At 47.3% G+C, this 18,089-nt stretch overlaps 1 protein-coding gene across 6 annotated transcripts in view; it reads right to left on the bottom strand.

Annotated features, from left to right (window-relative positions):
- The window catches only part of DAGLA (diacylglycerol lipase alpha), a 103,360-nt gene that overhangs the window by 24,713 nt on the left and 60,558 nt on the right, over nucleotides 1-18,089 (bottom strand). For all 6 annotated transcript variants that reach the window (XM_074998044.1, XM_074998048.1, XM_074998049.1 and 3 more), the window contains 9 exons: nucleotides 16,893-16,994; nucleotides 16,170-16,308; nucleotides 15,190-15,277; nucleotides 6,731-6,865; nucleotides 5,370-5,447; nucleotides 3,937-4,061; nucleotides 2,372-2,528; nucleotides 2,004-2,087; nucleotides 1,762-1,839 (listed from right to left, as the gene is read on the bottom strand). In XM_074998044.1, coding sequence (XP_074854145.1) covers nucleotides 1,762-1,839; nucleotides 2,004-2,087; nucleotides 2,372-2,528; nucleotides 3,937-4,061; nucleotides 5,370-5,447; nucleotides 6,731-6,865; nucleotides 15,190-15,277; nucleotides 16,170-16,308; nucleotides 16,893-16,994 — 986 coding nt within the window. The remainder of the gene's footprint in view (nucleotides 1-1,761; nucleotides 1,840-2,003; nucleotides 2,088-2,371; nucleotides 2,529-3,936; nucleotides 4,062-5,369; nucleotides 5,448-6,730; nucleotides 6,866-15,189; nucleotides 15,278-16,169; nucleotides 16,309-16,892; nucleotides 16,995-18,089) is intronic.

Genomic DNA, 18,089 nt, shown 5'->3' with positions numbered 1-18,089 from the left:
TATACTACATCATTTTGAATAAAATGCATTAGTTCAACAGCCTAAGCTATTAGTGATAACTCCTTCTGATAAGCATATTTAGTAATGAAAGAAGCAGCACATATTTAAATATATGAATGCCAATTATATGACAAAACATTACTTTGTTTATTTCTGAATATTATTTTGTTATGCTGATTAATTGTTATTTCAGAAGCATAAAACAGCATTCACATTCAGAAAAGCAAGAATGCAACCTTGGTTTCAACAATACAAGCCCACTCTGCAAGCCCATCCATAGGTGTCATCCAGGGGTGGTCAATAATTTTTAACTGGAGGGCCCACTTCCAGAATCTGGTATTCAATGGAGGGAGTGTGGGGTCTGGGAAGGAGGATGGGTACAGGAGGAGCTCTGGGTAGAGGGCTGGCGTGCAGAAGGGGTGTGGTGTCTGGGAGGGAGTTTGGGTGAATGAGCGGGTTGTGATCTGGGGCAGGGGATTAGGGTGCAGGGTCTGGGAGGGGGTTTGTGTGCAGGAGAGGATTCTGACCTGGGGGAGAGGTGCAGAAGGGGTTGCAGGGCATGGGAGAAAGTTGTGACCGGGGCAAGGGTGCAAAAGGTTTCGGTTGTGACCTGGGGCAGAGCACTGCAGGTGTGGAAGGGTATGGAGTGCAAGGTGTAGGCTCTGGCTGGGGGGCACTTACCCCAGGCAGTTCCTGGCCAGCAGCCCAGTGAGACCCTTGGGCATCCTCCCGGTCTGCTGCACCCCCTCGCACCACTCACTGTGGCTGCCTGCTGGGGTCTGTGTGTGCATCTCTGCATGGTGCATGCCCCTAGGGGCAGAAGGGTGTCTCCGCGTTCTACACACACCCACAAAGACAGGACAGGCAGCTCCCATGGGCTCCTTTCCAGAGGTGCACACACTGGCCCCAGCACAAGATCACTTTGAGTGGCTTGTAGGAGTCTGAGGATCCAGTGAGCTGCGGACCACTGGCGGCCTAGAGGAACCTAGTGGGCCAGATCCCAATGGCTGGTAGGCTGGATCCAGCCCGTCTGCCATATTTTGACTGCCCCCGGTATAATCCTTAACCCAGCACCGAGTCCCAGTGACACCAGCTACAGTACACATGAGTGAGAACTACTTACAAGAGCAAGGCTCCAAGTGTCAGGATCTTAGACCTCTATCTAGCCAAGGGCGTGTGCACATGCTTAAGTTTACAGATGAAATTAGTCTCTTTGAGTAAGATACTCATGTACTTAAATTAGGCACGTGCTTTACATTTAGCACTTTGCTCTACAGGGGTCGAAGGTGCTGTCTACAACTAAATCAATTCATTTACAGCAGGCCAGGTCTCTAATACGGATGGGCTGCATCCATTTTGTTACATCAGTACAAGTTTTCTCACTAAAGACTGGGCTATGGTGTGGGTCACAGTCAGTGACCATCTGCCTTGCAACTTTGAAACTGTTACACTCGGCCAGGATTAAATTTATTCTTTTGATAGAGCATTCCAGATTTGCTGTCAGTGATTTTGTTTTCCACCTTAACAGAGTCCTTTTATTAGTGTGTTATTTTTATTAATTGTGTATCATTCTGGTCTTTAATTAATACCATGGTGACCTTACAAGGTTGGGGAGGGGGGTTAATAATGCCATCTGGCCTTGAGACAACCCTTTAATCCAAGTCTCTTTAAGAATTAATGAGCCTCACAACATTCTGGGGGAGAGGGTTGGGATTACACTGTAAAATCGGAAGGCCAGAATAAGCTGTGCTTTCTGAATACCTTGTGACCCAGCCAGGTTCCGTGGTGACCCTCAACTGGGAGACGCTCTGCATCCCCTGTCAGATCAGTCAGGGCATCCTGGAGAGAAAGAATCCAACACAGGTCAGAGACTCAAAGAGCGACAGTAAGAGCATGAAATGAGCTCTCTGCTTGCACCAAAGGAGATTCCCAAGCACCAAGTATAAATGGATGCATGCTGGTGAGGGTGAGTACCAGGGAACTCCATCACAGAGCACATGTACCTTTGGAGACAGAGTTCCTCGGATACTGATAACAACTTTCTTCTTATCATGGTCCACAGCCACGTAGAAGGGAGTTTCATAGACCTGGGGAAAATGCATTACTCCATTAAAACCTTCGGCCCCTCCTTTTCTCCCCCAGCGACAGGGAAGCAGACTACCACCACGACAGCTCTCCCCTCTGCACTGTTCAAGGGCAGCAGTAACATAAGGACTTATATACAAGTGGTGCAGTTAGCCCAAATGGGGAGCTCCAGTGTCAGGGGAATGGCTTGGGGTCCTCCCAGCCATCCTACAGAGCACACAGTGTTCACAGGGAGATGGCCTGAGAACATGTCCTGCATACAAAAGGTGACATAGATTCTCCTTACAGCATCATGACAGGAGGTGTAGACGATGTCCACCGAAGTCATATTCTCATCTAGAAAGTGGCGACGGATAGCGATCGCATTGCAGCCACAGCAGTTATCCTCCTCAATGGTGACACTAGGGGCATAGCGGGGCTGGGAAGAGCAGAGACAGCAGCATCTGCCAAGAAAAACGAGTACTGTGAGAAAAAAGGAAGGTGGGGAGAAGTGGAGCTGCAGCAGGAGGGGAGGCAACAGAAGAGACATGGGGTCAAGATGGGGAAACAGAGGGAAGTGCTTGAGAGACTCCATGGGCCTCTCTCTGGCTTTGCCTCTCATCATTGTTTTATGCACTGGTCCCATGAAGTTCTAGCACAGATAAGGCATGAGCATCACCACCACCTAAGTGTGACCTGAGTAGGCATAGATGACATGGCCCAGACCCCGCCTGTACTATAGCTTCTCCTCTCCATAGCCAGGGTGGAGCTGCACCCTGGAAGTAAAACACTTAGTTTTCACAAAGCAGACACACCCTCTTCACTGTCACCAGGGAAAACCACCATGATGGAGGTGCAGTGTTGCTTGTGGACACCAGGAGGAGCAACAGGACAACCGATGACTGAAGACCCAATGTGACTGCAGGAGCTTTGAACCCTGGACAGCTCTGAACACCTGGAGGGATGTTATACTTTAGCTACTGCAGTCCCAAATGTCTGGTAACAAAGAGGCCATCCTTCACTCAGTTCTACAGCCATAGTGAGCAAAGCAGTTCTGGATGTTAACCACCAAGCCTAACCACCAAAAGGACAGCTAATTTGTTTGGGGTTTTTAACACTTGAAAATTGCCTTTCCCACAGGCTATGCTTCATGCACAGATGACTCAGAAATCAACATACTCTTAATAAAAACATTTCTAAAAATTAAAACAGCTTCTAGAGTAAGATTACAAACGAGAGCGCACCCCATGTCAGACCCCTCCAAAAAAGTAATGAGAAAGTTCCAAGCAACTGAAAACAGAAGATGGTTCAGATGGAAATGCCACCTCCCTTTAAATACAGGGCTTCTACCTGGAGGTCACCATACTGCCCCCCACAACAGATAAACCCCAGAGAGCAAGGAACACACTCTGGCTAAGTCTCACTGACAGCAAATGTCAGCTGCTTGAACTTCTGTGCTTCCAAGAACTGTGAGATGGCAATTCTGACTCAGTGAGTATCATCTCAATCAATTCCCCATGCTGGCTGTATGAAGCACACAGGTCTGGCAAGGTCTTTAGCATGTCAGAGAGCATGTAGATGCACAGCATGGACTATTTAATAGGGAGGACAGAAGAGCAGTGGGGAGTAAGGAACTAGGAAGAAAGAAGGGAAAGGGATGGCAAAAGTGAGAAGAAGAGAGGGAATGGAGAACGAGAGAAGGAAAGGAGAGGAAGCAGGGAATGGAGAACGAGAGAAGGAAAGGAGAGGAAGCAGGAGAAAGAAGAAGAGAGGAGATGGAGAAAGAAAATGAAAAAGAAGGGGAAATTGGAGGCAAAATGGGGAGACAGAAAGAAAGTGCAGGCAGAGGGAGAGGTAGGAATAGCCACTCACGAGCAGGATCTGGCCAGGCGACACAGTCCACAGGTGGGCTTCCTCATCAGGTACATGGGCCAGCCATAGGCAGCCAGGGCAAAGAGCATATAATAGCAGACCTCTTTGTACCGCAGCATCTCTTGCTGAAAGAGACGAGAAATTAAGTGTTGCTCATGTTCTCTTTGGTGATATGCACGTCACCTTGACTCCCTTCTCCAGGGCTCTCCCAACCCAGAACTCCCGTCTGCGTGTTAGAGATGTGCATCCTTGTTTCCTTTTGATCTCTCCATATTATGTTAGACACCCGCTCCTCCCCAGGATCATTTGCACAGTGGTTATCATGCATCAGATCCTCGACCGGAGTAAATCAGCTGAGCTACCACAATTAACATCAGCTAAGGATCTTACCATAAATGTTTAATAAAGTTAAGAATTAGCTCCAAAGCTATTGCTGAAGTGCATCAGCAAATTATTGGGCCTTTGCAAGGGAAGGCATCCCACAGTGGTCTTAACTCCCTGGCACCAAGGAAATCCCAGTGCCAGACCCAGTACCCATGAAACCCAGAGTGCTCTGCTCTGCCCTATCTGAAAAGAGGAGACACTACACTATTACTTGTCCGTAACAGGATTTCTCCAGCATATTGCCCCCATACAGACCACATATGGCCATGGAGCTGTACAGAGATGGAACTGTAAAGCCATGCTTCTCCTCTGGGGCCATGTGCCCAAATGCACATGAGGATCGGTGCCTACCTGTCTAAAGTGAGAGGTGGTCTGAAGATATTGTGGGCCCCAGTGGAGCAGAAAGGAGTCACAAACTAATGACACGATCACTTGATTGGAAAAGATTTGGATTGGGTCTTCTCCCCCAGCTCTAATTGCAACAATCAACAGCTGCAATGGCAACGAGCCAGGTGACCAAAAGCTAAACTGATTTGTATAAAATGGGACAGATCTCAGCTAGTTTCACCTTCAGTAAAGAACTGTAACCTGCAGAGACTACTGGTTCCCACATGCAATGGTCATCTTGAAGTAGGTGGCCTTTTGTTCTAATCAAGACAAACCCCATCAAGATCTCTATTGGCAGCACTTCCACATGTAAGGCCTGTAGTAATATCCTGTCTGTGTCACTGATTCCTTATCTGTGGCCTCGGACAAGTCACTTAATTGATCTTTTTCCTCCATGTGGAATAGTATCATCTTCTTCATAGGCACATGATGACAATAATGCTTTAGAAAGTTTTGAAAGACCCAAGCAAGAGCTAAGCATTGTTATTATCTAATAGGCTTTGTCACCTTTAAGGTCCTGTATTATGTGCGAGAGAGAGAAATAAATGAGTGTGTGAGCACCAACTGAGAGTGAAAGAGACAGGAGCTAGGAGAAGACAGTCAGTCTGCTGTTTGCTTTATGGCTCGCACAAAGCAGGTGAGCTTGTGGGCTAGTGACTTACCGAGTTTTTCAGATCCAGGTACTTAGTGTTCCTAGTCACTGGCATCCCAGACAGGAAGGCCAAGATGTCATTGTTTGCCTGTAAATCACACACATAGTGGTGAGTTCCCTCCAGCCACAAAGACAGAACGGCTGTGCACAAGAGAAGGCAAGTTCCCATTGTTCTGTGCCAACACAACTTGCAGATAATGGGATATTTTTTCTACCATCGGTTAGTTTTCTGAGCTTATTTTTGTTCCAACGCAGTCTGATCTCTATTCTCCTGACTCTGAATCATGCTCATCACCAGCACTACAACCTTAGAAACTGGGGTCCCTGACCACTTTGCTCCCACAGCACTTTTCTGCAGGGGTGTAAATCAGCCAAGTTCACCACTTGCTTACACCTTTTCCAAAGTATGTGCCCAGAACTGGGTCCAGTACTCCAGAAGAGGCCCTATTAGAGTTGTATAAAGTGAAAGAATTGCTTCTCTCTTGCTAACAATACTCATGATAATACACCCAAAAAAAAAGTTCACCTTTATTTGCTAGCAGTGTGGGCTCATGTTTAATGTGTAATCCGCTATAAACCTCACATCTTTTTCTGTTGTACTCCTTCCTAGGCAGTCATTTCCCTTGTTGTATTTGTGCCGATAATTACTTCCTTAAGTGTAATATTTCGTATTTGTCCTAACTGAAGTTCATCGTATTTATTTCAGATTATTTCTCCAGCTTGTTAAGATCATTTTGAATTCTGATCCTGTCCTCCAAAGTGCTTGCAACCCCCCTCAGCTTGGTACTAGCCACAAACTCTGTTAGAGTAGGTCTACCCTACAGTCTAACTTGATATAACTTGTGTTGCCCAGAGGTGTGAAAACACTTCTCCTCATATCCCAAGTGATGAAGTTTCTGACTAGCCACAAAGGTGCGGGACGCTCTCCTGACAACTGAGCTTCCACTTCTTGCAGAGGTGGAGTAGTTATGCCAATGGGAAAGCACTCCCCTGTTTGCACAATGTGTCTTCACCTGATGCACTATAGCAGTGCAGCTGTGCAGATGTAAAGCTCCTGTGTAGGTTTGCCCACATGCCTTTTCTATGCCATTATCCAAATCATTTATGAACAGAATCAGAATCAAGACCAACCTTTGTATGTAAAGCATTTCAAGAGGTAGATAAAGGTGTTACAGAAGAACTAAATATTACTATTTTTAATTCACACCCCAAGGACTGGTAATAGCCCATTATACAACTGATACAAAGTGGGCAGAGACGGGGTGTCCTGCACATGGATGCAGGTATAAGTAAGGTGGAAATAAGCGAGACACACATGGTGTCAAAGTCTCCACTGGGACAATGCAATCTGAAGGCACTCCATGCACTCACCTCATCCAACACTGCGTTGCGCTTTGCCCTCTGCCGCTGACGCAGGAGGACCAAGCCCGCAATGATGTCAGATGGGACTATGTCAAGGTCTCGGAAAAACTCAGCAAAAAGGTAGGCAATTTCAGAGTATGCATCCTAGGGAATCGAGACAGAAGGGAAGGTTACAGAAAAGAGAATGACTGGGAATCTGTATGGCAGCAATGGCCTCCTTCTCATGGGAAAAAGTCTCCGGTCTAATTATTATTATTATGTGTTATTTATTACAGTGTTATCCCAGCCTCACTTGAGACCAGAGCTAAACTGTGTTGAGTGCTGTGCATATGAATATTAATAGGCAGTCCCTACACTGAAAATAGACAAGACAGACAAAAAGGAAAAGTAGGAAGTATTCTTAGCCCCATTTTACAGATGAGAAACTGTAGCTCAGAGAGAGTATCTTGGGAACTGAACCTGATTCCCACTCCAGTGCCTTAAACTCAGGGCCAGCCTTCCTGGTAACACTGATTTAATTTGAATTTAATTTTAGTAAGAAAATCCCCCTTATTTCCCCTGCCATTCTCTAGCTTGGAGTCCTGTGATCATCTCTGTTAAAATGAAGCCAGAAATATTCCCAATCCCTTCTGTCCTCGTCCTACTGTGAAGAACGAGGGAGATAGCTGTATCATTTTTAAGACTATTATCTGATTGCCACCATATTTGTTTCAATGAGTTAAGTAAATGCTGGGTAGTTATACACACCTGCTGGCAGACAGACAATGGCAATGGGAAATCAGAACATAAGGGCTGCGTCTACACGTGCACGCTACTTCGAAGTAGCGGCACTAACTTCGAAATAGCGCCCGTCGCAGCTACACGCGTCGGGCGCTATTTCGAAGTTAACTTCGACGTTAGGCGGCGAGACGTCGAAGTCGCTAACCTCATGAGGGGATCGGAATAGCGCCCTACTTCGACGTTCAACGTCGAAGTAGGGACAGTGTAGACGATCCGCATCCCGCAACGTCGAAATTGTGGGGTCCTCCATGGCAGCCATCAGCTGGGGGGTTGAGAGAGGCTGTCTCTCCAGCCCGTGCGGGGCTCTGTGGTCACCGTGTGCAGCAGCCCTTAGCCCAGGGCTTCTGGCTGCTGCTGCTGCAGCGGGGAATTCATGCTGCATGCACAGGGTCTGCAACTCGTTGTCGGCTCTGTGGATCTTGTGCTGTTTAGTGCAAGTGTGTCTGGGAGGGGCCCTTTAAGGGAGCGGCTGGCTGTTGAGTCCGCCCTGTGACCCTGTCTGCAGCTGTGCCTGGCACCCTTATTTCGATGTATGCTACTGTGGCGTGTAGACGTTCCCTCGCTGCGCCTATTTCGATGTGGTGCCGCGCAACGTCGATGTTGAACATCGACGTTGCCAGCCCTGGAGGACGTGTAGACGTTATTCATCGAAATAGCCTATTTCGATGTCGCCACATCGAAATAGGCTACTTCGATGTAGCCTTCACGTGTAGACGTAGCCAAGAAGCGCCATACTGGGTCAGATCAAAGGTACATCTAGCCCAGTATCCTGGCTTCCAACAGTGGCCAATTCCCAGTTATCCAGTACGTAAGGTGACTATACAGACGCTAGTCCTTTAAGCAAGGGTGAGGAATCTTTTTTGAGTGAGGAGCCACTGACCCACAGGAAAAAAAAATCATTCAGGGGCCACATAAGAGTGAAATGCAAAAAAATACACAAAACCCCTCACTGATGTGGCCTGTGACTGAGACACCTCTCTCCCCTCACACTCCAGCACCATGGGCAGGAGGATGGAGAAGTGGGGACTGAGGTTCAGGGCTTCCCCTCAGGCCAGATTAACATTTCCAGGGAACCAGGGTGGGACCAAAAATGGGGGGGGGCAGTGCAGTGTGTGGGAGAGAGGGTGCAGGAGCAGGATAGGGTTAGGGGATCTGGGTGAGAGGTAAGGTGCATAAGTGGGTTAGGGGCAGCAGCAGAGGGGCTCAGGAGTGGGCTGGAGGTGAAGTTCTGGGCAGGAAGGAGGGTGCAGAAGCAGGCTCGGGGGGCACTTACCTTCACACGCCACCACTGCCACCACTACCCCCTCTCCTGGCTGGGGAAATGGCAGCAGTGGGAGAAAGAGTCTCCAGAAAGCTTTCTTCTCCCACCACTGCAAGGTACCACCCCACCAGGCTGCTCTGATTGGCTGGAATTCTGGCCAATCAGAGTAGCAGGGAAGCCTCTCTGCAGGCACTGCTTGCCGTTCGCCCAGCTAGAGGGGGAGGAGGAGCAGCAGTGGCACAGGGAGCTGCTTCCTGGTCTCCCCACTCCCACCACCAGAGCCCATGGGCTGGATCCAGGTCTGGCTTGCCTGATCTGGCCCACAAAGCTCAGGGCTCCCTGCCTCCCACCTTGCCGGGGGCTAGGTGCTGTGGAGGGCGCCCTCGAGCCTCGGGGTCTGGATCCCTGCCTTTAAGTCTACTTCAGTCTATGCTGAGGCCCACTCCCTGCAGTGAAGTTGGGGAGAACTGGAACAAAGAATGTTGGAACTGTTCAAGGCTGAGCCCTTGATGGGCAATGGGTAAGAGCACTGCAAGGGAGAGAGAACCTGAGCAGAAGTGGCATGCAGGAAGATCCCAGAGTCACTGAAGGACCCATGAGAGGCCAGACTGACAGTGTCTGAATGCTGCTCAGATGAAGCAAGCTTAAAAGCAACTGGATCCAGAAATTTGAGCCAACATAGCAACCTGGTGTCCAATCACAAAGGGAAGCTCAGACAGGGCTATAACACATACGTAGCCATTACTTTGGTTCTTTCCATCACTTACCCTTCCCTGAAGGTTTGTTATAGTCTTTACTTAACTTTCAAATGCACCTTCATCCAGCACCTAAATTTACAACTATGATTCTGCGTGCAACTCGTCTGCATGCATGAATGTGGTATTAGACATGGAGCTCCTGGACTGGAGCTTGTGTTTGAAAGCAGAGTCTGATTTGGAGACCATGATCTCTCTTTCTCTGCCCTGCCCCAGAGATAAATGCCTCCTCTGTGGCAGACTATGAAGGGCAGGCTTCTGGGGTGCAAGGTTATCTCCCTCCATCTCTGGCACAGTCTGCACAAGAGAACTCTATCATCAGTGACTGAACCAATGGGACTTCAAGTACCAATGATGCCTAATGTCTGCACTAGCTGCACTGTTTTAAAGGCACTTTTGACCTGTACCAACCCTTGTACTGTACTGCATAATTATAACTCCACTGCCTTTGAGGTGCCTATCCCATAGTTCCCCAAACCAGTGGCATTTGGGAAGTTCTAAAGGCTTTAAAGGGAAAGAGGGAACATTCCCATAAGTCAGAGAAAAATGAGATAGATTTCCCAGGCCTTTAAACAAGGTGGAGAAGCCAGGGTAAAAGTTCAGTTCCTACTTGCTCAGAAACAAAGTTTGTGCTGTAGTTTTTCAAAAGCAGGCACAAGACCTCCCCCCAAGATGGCCAGAGGGATAGTGTAGGTTGTTTGGCCAGGACCTGCAGTGAGCAAGACCAGAACTAACAGATTCATTGTTGCACAAGTCATTCCCCAATCCCACAATAATATCTTGTCCAAGCAGCTCAGGATGATATTCACTGGGTGACCCTCCATGTGTGTGTCTAAACAATGGGTGCAGTTTTCCACAGACTGAGGGGGACAACTTCTCCTTGAGGCCTGGCCCAGGCAGCCATGACTACAAAACTTCTGAATGAGGACAAAGACTTTTCTTCTCTGTATGTGGGGAGCTGCCTCCAATCTTGCAACATTCAATCACAATGATGGGCGCGCCCAATGCCATGTAGACGAGACTGGCATTTACTAGAGCTGACAGAAAAGCAGAACTTTCACATCACAGGGGAAAAAAACCAATATTTTATGTTTGTTTTCACCCTGAATCAGGCCACTGAAACTTATCACACAAAGTAGAAAAAATAGATTCAGAAATGCCAAAACGATTCTGATATTCCTCAATGATTCATTTTGGGTTATTTAGATATTAACCTGTGCCTATTTGAGCCTCACAGGAGTTGTAGTTTGGGTGCCTTATGCCCCATTTCCTTCCCTGTACTGGGCTCCCTGACTGTGCTACATCTCCCAGAATGCACCACAGTTTCCTCTTTGGCCGAGCCCCTGTGATTTAATCTGAGATGTGCAAGCACCCAATCTTCAACTTCAGGCCAGGTGGACACAATTTAAAAATGACCCAAATGAAAACACTCAGATACAGAGCAATTTGACCTGAAACAACAGGTCTGTTTTTTTAACAAATGGATATTCCATCCAGCCACTGATTTGTGGAAACTGGCAATCTTAGATAGTGACTGTCAGTTGGGCACCGATTTATGGCTTGGAAGTTCCCAGGAAGTGCTATTGCATGGCATTATAGCCAGTACCACAGGGGTGCGTCATCTGGGTGGCCAACTGTGCCAGCCTACTGGGATATTTCAAAAACCAGGCCAAGTGCCTGATCCTTTGACAACTTTCACTAAGCCACATGGCGCTCAGAAACAACATCCCCAGGTTAATTACACACTGTCTAACAAAGCCTTTCCTCTCACCTCTAATTTACAAACACACTGCTACCTGGTATTCTGTATCCCCCTCGATCGATCTCTTTCCCGGTCTTTCCTACACAGCCCCATATTTTGATTGGTACCTGATCTGCACCTTTTCTGAGTTTTGTTTCTGAGATCAGGAGACCAAAATTGCACACTCTCATATGTGCAGATAGACCACTGATTTACAGAATGCCCTGACAGTTTTTCCATATTGTTCCCTATTTCCTTCTACTGCAACCAAAAACATCTTTTCTGATTTTTGGCCACCACTGAGCATTGACGTCTTTGCAGAGCTGTCCTCAATAACTTCAAGATCTTTGCCTGAGAGGTTATGGCTAATTTAGAACCCATCAGTGTGCACAAGTAATTTAAATTGTTCAATGCAATGTGTATTAGCTCACCTTTATCATCTGTGACTTTCATCTGCCATCGGAAACAATTCCCTTGATCTGTCTAGTCCTTCAGGACTTCCTCACAAACGCGCCATAGTTTTGACTAACCTAATTATTACTTTATCCTCAGCAAAACACTGTTCACTTCTACAGCAGACCATCAAATAGAGACAGGAAATACCGGATCTAATACATGAATCTGCTCCCAGTGAAGTCAATACGAAAGCTTGCATTGACTTCCTTGGGAGCCAGGATTAAGTGATTAGGCCAGATCTGTGAGGTAATGAGCTGCAGCAGTGGTTTTCAACATGTGCTCTGCAGATTCCTGGCGGTCTGCAGATTATGTGAAAGATTTCCAAAGGTGTCCACATTGCCAATTCAAAAAAGTTGAGGGGTCAGCAGATGAAAAAAGGTTGAAAACCTTTGATCTACAGTATTAAGCCTTTCACACTGAGGTCTCCAACTTCAGTTTGTAAGGCATGACAGGACTTCACAGGGGCACTTAATTTTCCAGAGTCACACTATTTAGCAGTAGTTTTAGGCATTCCAGCTGCCTGTAAGGGACCAGCCAGTTTTGTTGGTTTTGTATTTTCTTATTTTTATGATGTCTGTCTCTCTCTCCCTTGTTGTTGTTTGAAAGGTTCTTGTAAACATCTGGGAAAAGTGACTGACGGAAGAGTTAGATTTCGTCTACACTACATGATAAAGTCAAATTTAAGGCAGTTAGCTTGATTTTACAGTATCACTGTCTTCACTGTAAAACCATTAGGTTGATTTTAGGGAGTGCTAAGGTTGATATTATAACATGGTCGAAGGCAACTCGGTGTAGCATCAAGGCAGAATTCAAAAGTTCAAATTAAGGCTAGTGTGGAAACGTTATGTCTTTAAATCAACTTTATTAGCCTCCAGAACTTTCCTGTATGTATCTCACAATCTCCCATGGTTGTCTGCTCTGGCCACTTACATCTCCACTGCTTTCCACGTGCACAGGAATTAGGCAACAGGAAGCCCACAAATTTGAATTCGGCACCAGAAAGCCCATGGCAGCTAGCCTGTGGGGTCATGCTTGTATAAATGGCTGAGAAACTTCTTTTTTTTATTTTCAGCACAGTGAGTGCATCTACACACTAAAAATAGCCCCAACACAGAGTTCATAGTTCTGTCTCTCCCACTGTAAACCGAGCATTTGGATTTTCATTACAGCAGTGGCGTGAGCCCCTGCCCCACCCCGCTATGTGGCAGCTAGGCTGTGGGGGTCATGCTTGTACGTAAGACCAAGAAACTTTTTTTCTGTGGTTTACATTTGTCCAGGGGCAGCACCCCGTAGGTACCATTCAGTCAGGGCCTTTCCCACATCCAACCACATCATGTGGCTAGCCCCCAACCCAATAAAAGGATGTGCCTGCTGAGCAGAGAGGACCATGCTGCCAGAAAGCACCATGTCCTGGCTTGTGCACAGCGAGGGCGTCAAAGGCGGGAAAGATTTTCTGGGGCTTGCCGTTGCCGGGGAGAAGTCTCCCCCATGGCAAAGATTTCTGGGGGCTTGCTGTCACCAGGGGAAGGGACTGTTTCAACTGGCCCTTCAAACGACAACCCTCCCCTCACCCCATGACACCCACCTAATGGGATGTGGGGGGCTGGCCCCCCACCTGAGCAACACACTGAAGGGTCCTTGACAACTGGCCCTTCAACAGATAACCCCATACCCCACGACACCCATAATAGAATGTGGGGGTGCCGGATATGGCAATCCTATGCCTGGAGCACTAGCTGGCTTATCAAGTAGAAGCCCACACCATTCTGCCCAGGAAAGGGTGCTTTCAGGGGAGGGAAAAGTGGCTGGAGGACCAGTTGAGACGATACAGACACCTGAGTGATCCCAGGGCTCAGAGTCATTCATGCATGTGGAAATTTGGCGAACTCCATCCCCTGTGCTGGATGTGTCCATGTAATGAAGTGGGAAGACAAAAATCCTGCATCACAAATTGTCCTTTTTCCTCAACTTTACTATCCTTCTGTTTCTCTAAGCTGTACTCTGTTCCTGTAATATTTTCAGGGATGATGTTTCTGGATTCAAGGGAGGGAAAAGTGGCTGGAGGGCCAGTTGAAATGACACAGACCCCTGGGCAATCCCAGGGCTGTATACAGGCCCCCTACCTGAGGTGCTACACCTTCTGAAGCCAGCCTATTTGGTTTTCCTTCGCCTGGACCGCTTGCTTTCCCCTTGCGGGGCATTTTTTCCTGCATACTGCACCAGCAAAAATGCCCAGAATGCTCTGGGGCTGAGGGCACTGTGGGATAGGTTCCCACAATGCACTGCTGCAGCAGTCAATGTTTGACAACTGAGTGTGGCAGCAATAAGTCAACTTTGTGGGGCCTTTGTGGGGAGGTGAGGATACTCAAATTTGAATTTATAAAACCCAGAATTATAAAATCGATTTTAATAAAATCAAATTTACACTGTAGTGTAGACACAGCCTTAATGAAGAGGAAGCAGGAAAGCTGCCTATACACAAAGCTTCATCAAATGCAAAAAGTAAACACAAGAAAAAAGATTTTTTTTTTCCACTCTCATCTTCATTTACAGGAGTATTATGTGATACATGTGAAAAGCTTAAGGCAGAAGTGTACCTAGGACCTAATAAATTTCACCACACATAACCTTTTGTGAGGGAATTTCTCCAAAGGCTTTTTCAAGGTCTACATGAACTATATAAAGTGTTTCCACCTTAACTACTATTCAGGTAGACCGTGCAAAGAATCCCAGCAGCTCAGACAGATATGATTGACCACTGCTCAAGATGTGCTGGATTCTCCCTCCCATACCTACTCCTCTAGGTGCTATGTTATATTAACATTTCCCCTGCTGGTCCGCATAGATCTGAGGAATGGCTCACCCACAGCCAAGGTAAGAGATGATGAGCAACAACTGGAGATTACCATAGTGAAATTCAGATGGTATATAGCTTTGTAAAATCATACTGTAAGAGTGTGTGCCCCTTTTATTACTGTCCCATGACTCTATAACTTCCAAGATCAGGTGAGTAAAATGCAAGCCACCGCTAAGAGATCACCACCCTCTCTGGGGACTTGCCTCTCAGCACACAGCTACAGCAGTTATACATAGTTCTCCTCAGGCTGTACAGAGGTGAGCTCAGTGACCCAGGTGGTCACCTTCTAAAGCTATCCTCTACATTTTCTTACGATTTGTACTCTTGACAATCAGTCAGTCTACTCTAGAAATCCTCTAATCAAATCAGCATGAGGAGACACCCTATATTGTAAGCCTTTGCACCCACCTAATCTGAGAGCAGTCCAGTTTGCTGCTCCTATAGGGATGCTTTCCTTTTACTCCTCTCTCACCGCACTTAATGCACCGAAATCCCAAACAGTTGACATTGCCTCCTGCTGGCTTCATGCTCCCTTTCAGGGATTCTTACAGTGCTATTCTTGGGCAAGGCTGCTGGGCCTGGACTCAAACCTTTGACGCAGAGTTACTTGATACTTACTGACTGGGAGTCCTTTGTCCGTGTGCAGCAAAGGAAAACTTTAAGCCGGCGAGTCCAGCTGCTGGCTTGTCCCTCCTCAAGGCGGTGCCTGCATCATGGAAACAAAGAATGAATATGCACAAAGGAAAAGTACTTGCATAGCTGAGGGGCAGGAGCAAAGATAATAGCAACAAGAATAAGAATGCAGTGTACAAACCACACAGACTATGTGCTCTAGTATAACATACATAGTGGGGCAAATTCTCACTTCCACTAAGGCTCCTATACACTGCTCTGGAAATGAGTGTCTGGCTCATGCTGTACATAAACAAACATACACAGAGCAGGGGAGATGGTGTATGAAGCAGCATTCCACATCTAACAAGTGATAGCTAGTAGAGTGTATGAGCACTGGGAGGGAAGGAGAGATATTTGTGAAAGTTCTGACTTGTCTGGCCAGTACTAAGCTTCAGTGCTCACATACGTGATGTCCTTTCCTGACTTGGATGACTGTAATGAGGACATTAATATTCCAAGGTCTGCTGGAAGCAGAAGGTCCAAGGATGTCTCATTCTTTGGAGCTTGAGGGGTATATCCAGGTAGCTGTGTGCATATCACAGAATCATAGGCTATTAGGGTTGGAAGAGACCTCAGTATAAATGGACTCACAGACAGACAGACAGACTACAAACTCTCTAGAATATATCCATAGATTATGCACTGTAGCAACAAGGCTCACAGGAGATAGAAAAACCCCTGACTTGCTGGAGATCCAGTCAGAACTCTCACTTCAGACATATACACTGATGTACATGTGCTGCACGACACGAATATGCAGGAGCATGTGATTTGTGTTCTTTTGAAATGAGGCTCAAAACAGAAATGCACTGATGCCCGCAGCAGAGAGCGACCTGAAGTAGGATGGGGAAGTGCCAAGAGCTGCAAAGATCAATAGGGGTTTCCAGAACGCCTCTTTCTGCAGTTATGCCCTGCTTCCTTACCGCAGGTTGTACGTTCTCAGATTGCGCTGCCTCCTCTTTGTGGCTCGTAGTTTAACAAAGGTCCGTCCTGTTGGGTCAAAGACACACAGGACAGTGATGCAGACACTCAGAATGACGACCCAGTTGCAGACGACCATTCCTGCAGAGAGAGAAGAGAGGGGAAGTCGGGGGAATCTGTCCTGAAGCTGCCGCACTGGCTCATCCCTGTAAGCTCCTGTGCGCATACCAGCTCATCTCTCCACTTCGGCAAACCAAGCAAAGGGATGGCATTCATCTCCCCACTCTGGCAGAGAACTCCTTTGGGAGGGTCTCTGATCACAGCTGGGCTCTCCAGCCTCAGGATTCTTGCATGGAAGGTTGCCCAGCCAGAGGGGGATACCTAAATATCTGGTCAATACTGAGAAGCATTCCAGGGCATGTGGCAGGACCCCGATGAGACTAGCTGAGATCCTGACAGGAAATCTAGGTGGTTAAGTCTCTGTGGAACAAATAGTAAAGGACAGAGTCCTTCAGATTCACCTACCCCACCCAATGGCAGGAACTTAGATTTCTGTCCCTCTGCAGACAGCAGTAACACAGCCAGTCAGCAAGCACTACACTCACAGCGACTGTACTTCAATCCAGCCCCGGGGTACCCCATGTATGGAATAACTCCCGAGTCAGGGGCACCCCCTCCAGGCACAGGAGCACATGAATGCATTAACAGAGCACCCAAATACATACCCAAGGTAACACTCTTGGCAGTGAGATCATTGCAGGAGGAATAGTACTGTGTTAACCACACAATGCCCACAATGGCATACACAAACTCGATCACCAGGATGGCTGAAACAATAGGAAGAGAGAGCACTGTAGCTGCAAATTTCTAACAGTTAAGCAATGCTTCTCTCCAGAAAGCTGGGCATCCTCCTTGCCCCATCTCTGTCATTATCCCTGTATTCATATCAGCAGCCTCAGGCCAAAAGAGAAATCCTTGTTCCTAATGCTGAATGAACTCTAACCAGAGGCTGGCTCACAAAATGGATAACCTGGCATTTTAGGCCACAATGCTTTAGGATTCTGAAGGAATGAGCACAGAGATCCACTACCTCTTCAACACCCCCGACCCCATATTATTCCCTGACTATACACACAGACAGCTGCAACACTGAGGGAGGCATCATAGGCATGACTCAGACGAACAACGATATCCCACCTCACTTTTTGCTGCACCCCCACTACAGTGCACATGAACTCTCCCAATGTAATGTGTCCTGTGTAACTATGCAAGTCACCATGACAGTCCACCTGAGTGACTTGGAAGGGAGAGGTTAACTCCCTCAGGCAAATATAGGAGTGTTTGTGTATGTTGGATGAATCCCATCTACATAATTTTACAAATCTGGTGTGCGTGTGGAAGGGAATTTACTTATTTTAGATACTTATCTGCTCCCGATTATTTGGGCACAGTATTTGGGCACCTCTCAATCATCAGTATATTTATCTTCAAGAAACTCCTGTAGCAGAGGGAAATGCTGTTCTCCCCACTTTACAGTTGGGGAACTGAGGCTCAGAAAAGCTATGGGACTTGCCCACGCTCACCCAGGAAGTCTGTGCTACAGCAGAGAACTGAAGTCATGTCTCCCAAGTTCCAATCCTAGCACCCCAGCCACTGCACCATCTGGCAGACTCCAAGTATGTGAGGGGACACGGGATGTACAGTCCCCAAACCTGGAAGTCTCGGGACACAGATGATTCCTCCTGCTTCTGGCAGGTTCAGAAAGGGGCTTATAGGGCAGGGTTAATTTCCTGCTGACTCTTGCAAATGTGGGAGGATAGATGTATAAAGGTGAGGATTGTTCCCAGTTAGTTTTGGCAGACTTGAGAGAGAATGTGGAGTGCTTATCTCCCTTGGGCCCTGCCAGACTTGGATAGGGCTTA

The sequence above is a fragment of the Carettochelys insculpta genome, chromosome 6 (genome assembly GCF_033958435.1).
Source record: "Carettochelys insculpta isolate YL-2023 chromosome 6, ASM3395843v1, whole genome shotgun sequence".
Lineage (NCBI taxonomy): Eukaryota > Metazoa > Chordata > Testudines > Carettochelyidae > Carettochelys > Carettochelys insculpta.
The sequence above is the reverse complement of the archived record's forward strand: the minus strand, read 5'-3'. Positions and strand labels throughout refer to the sequence as shown.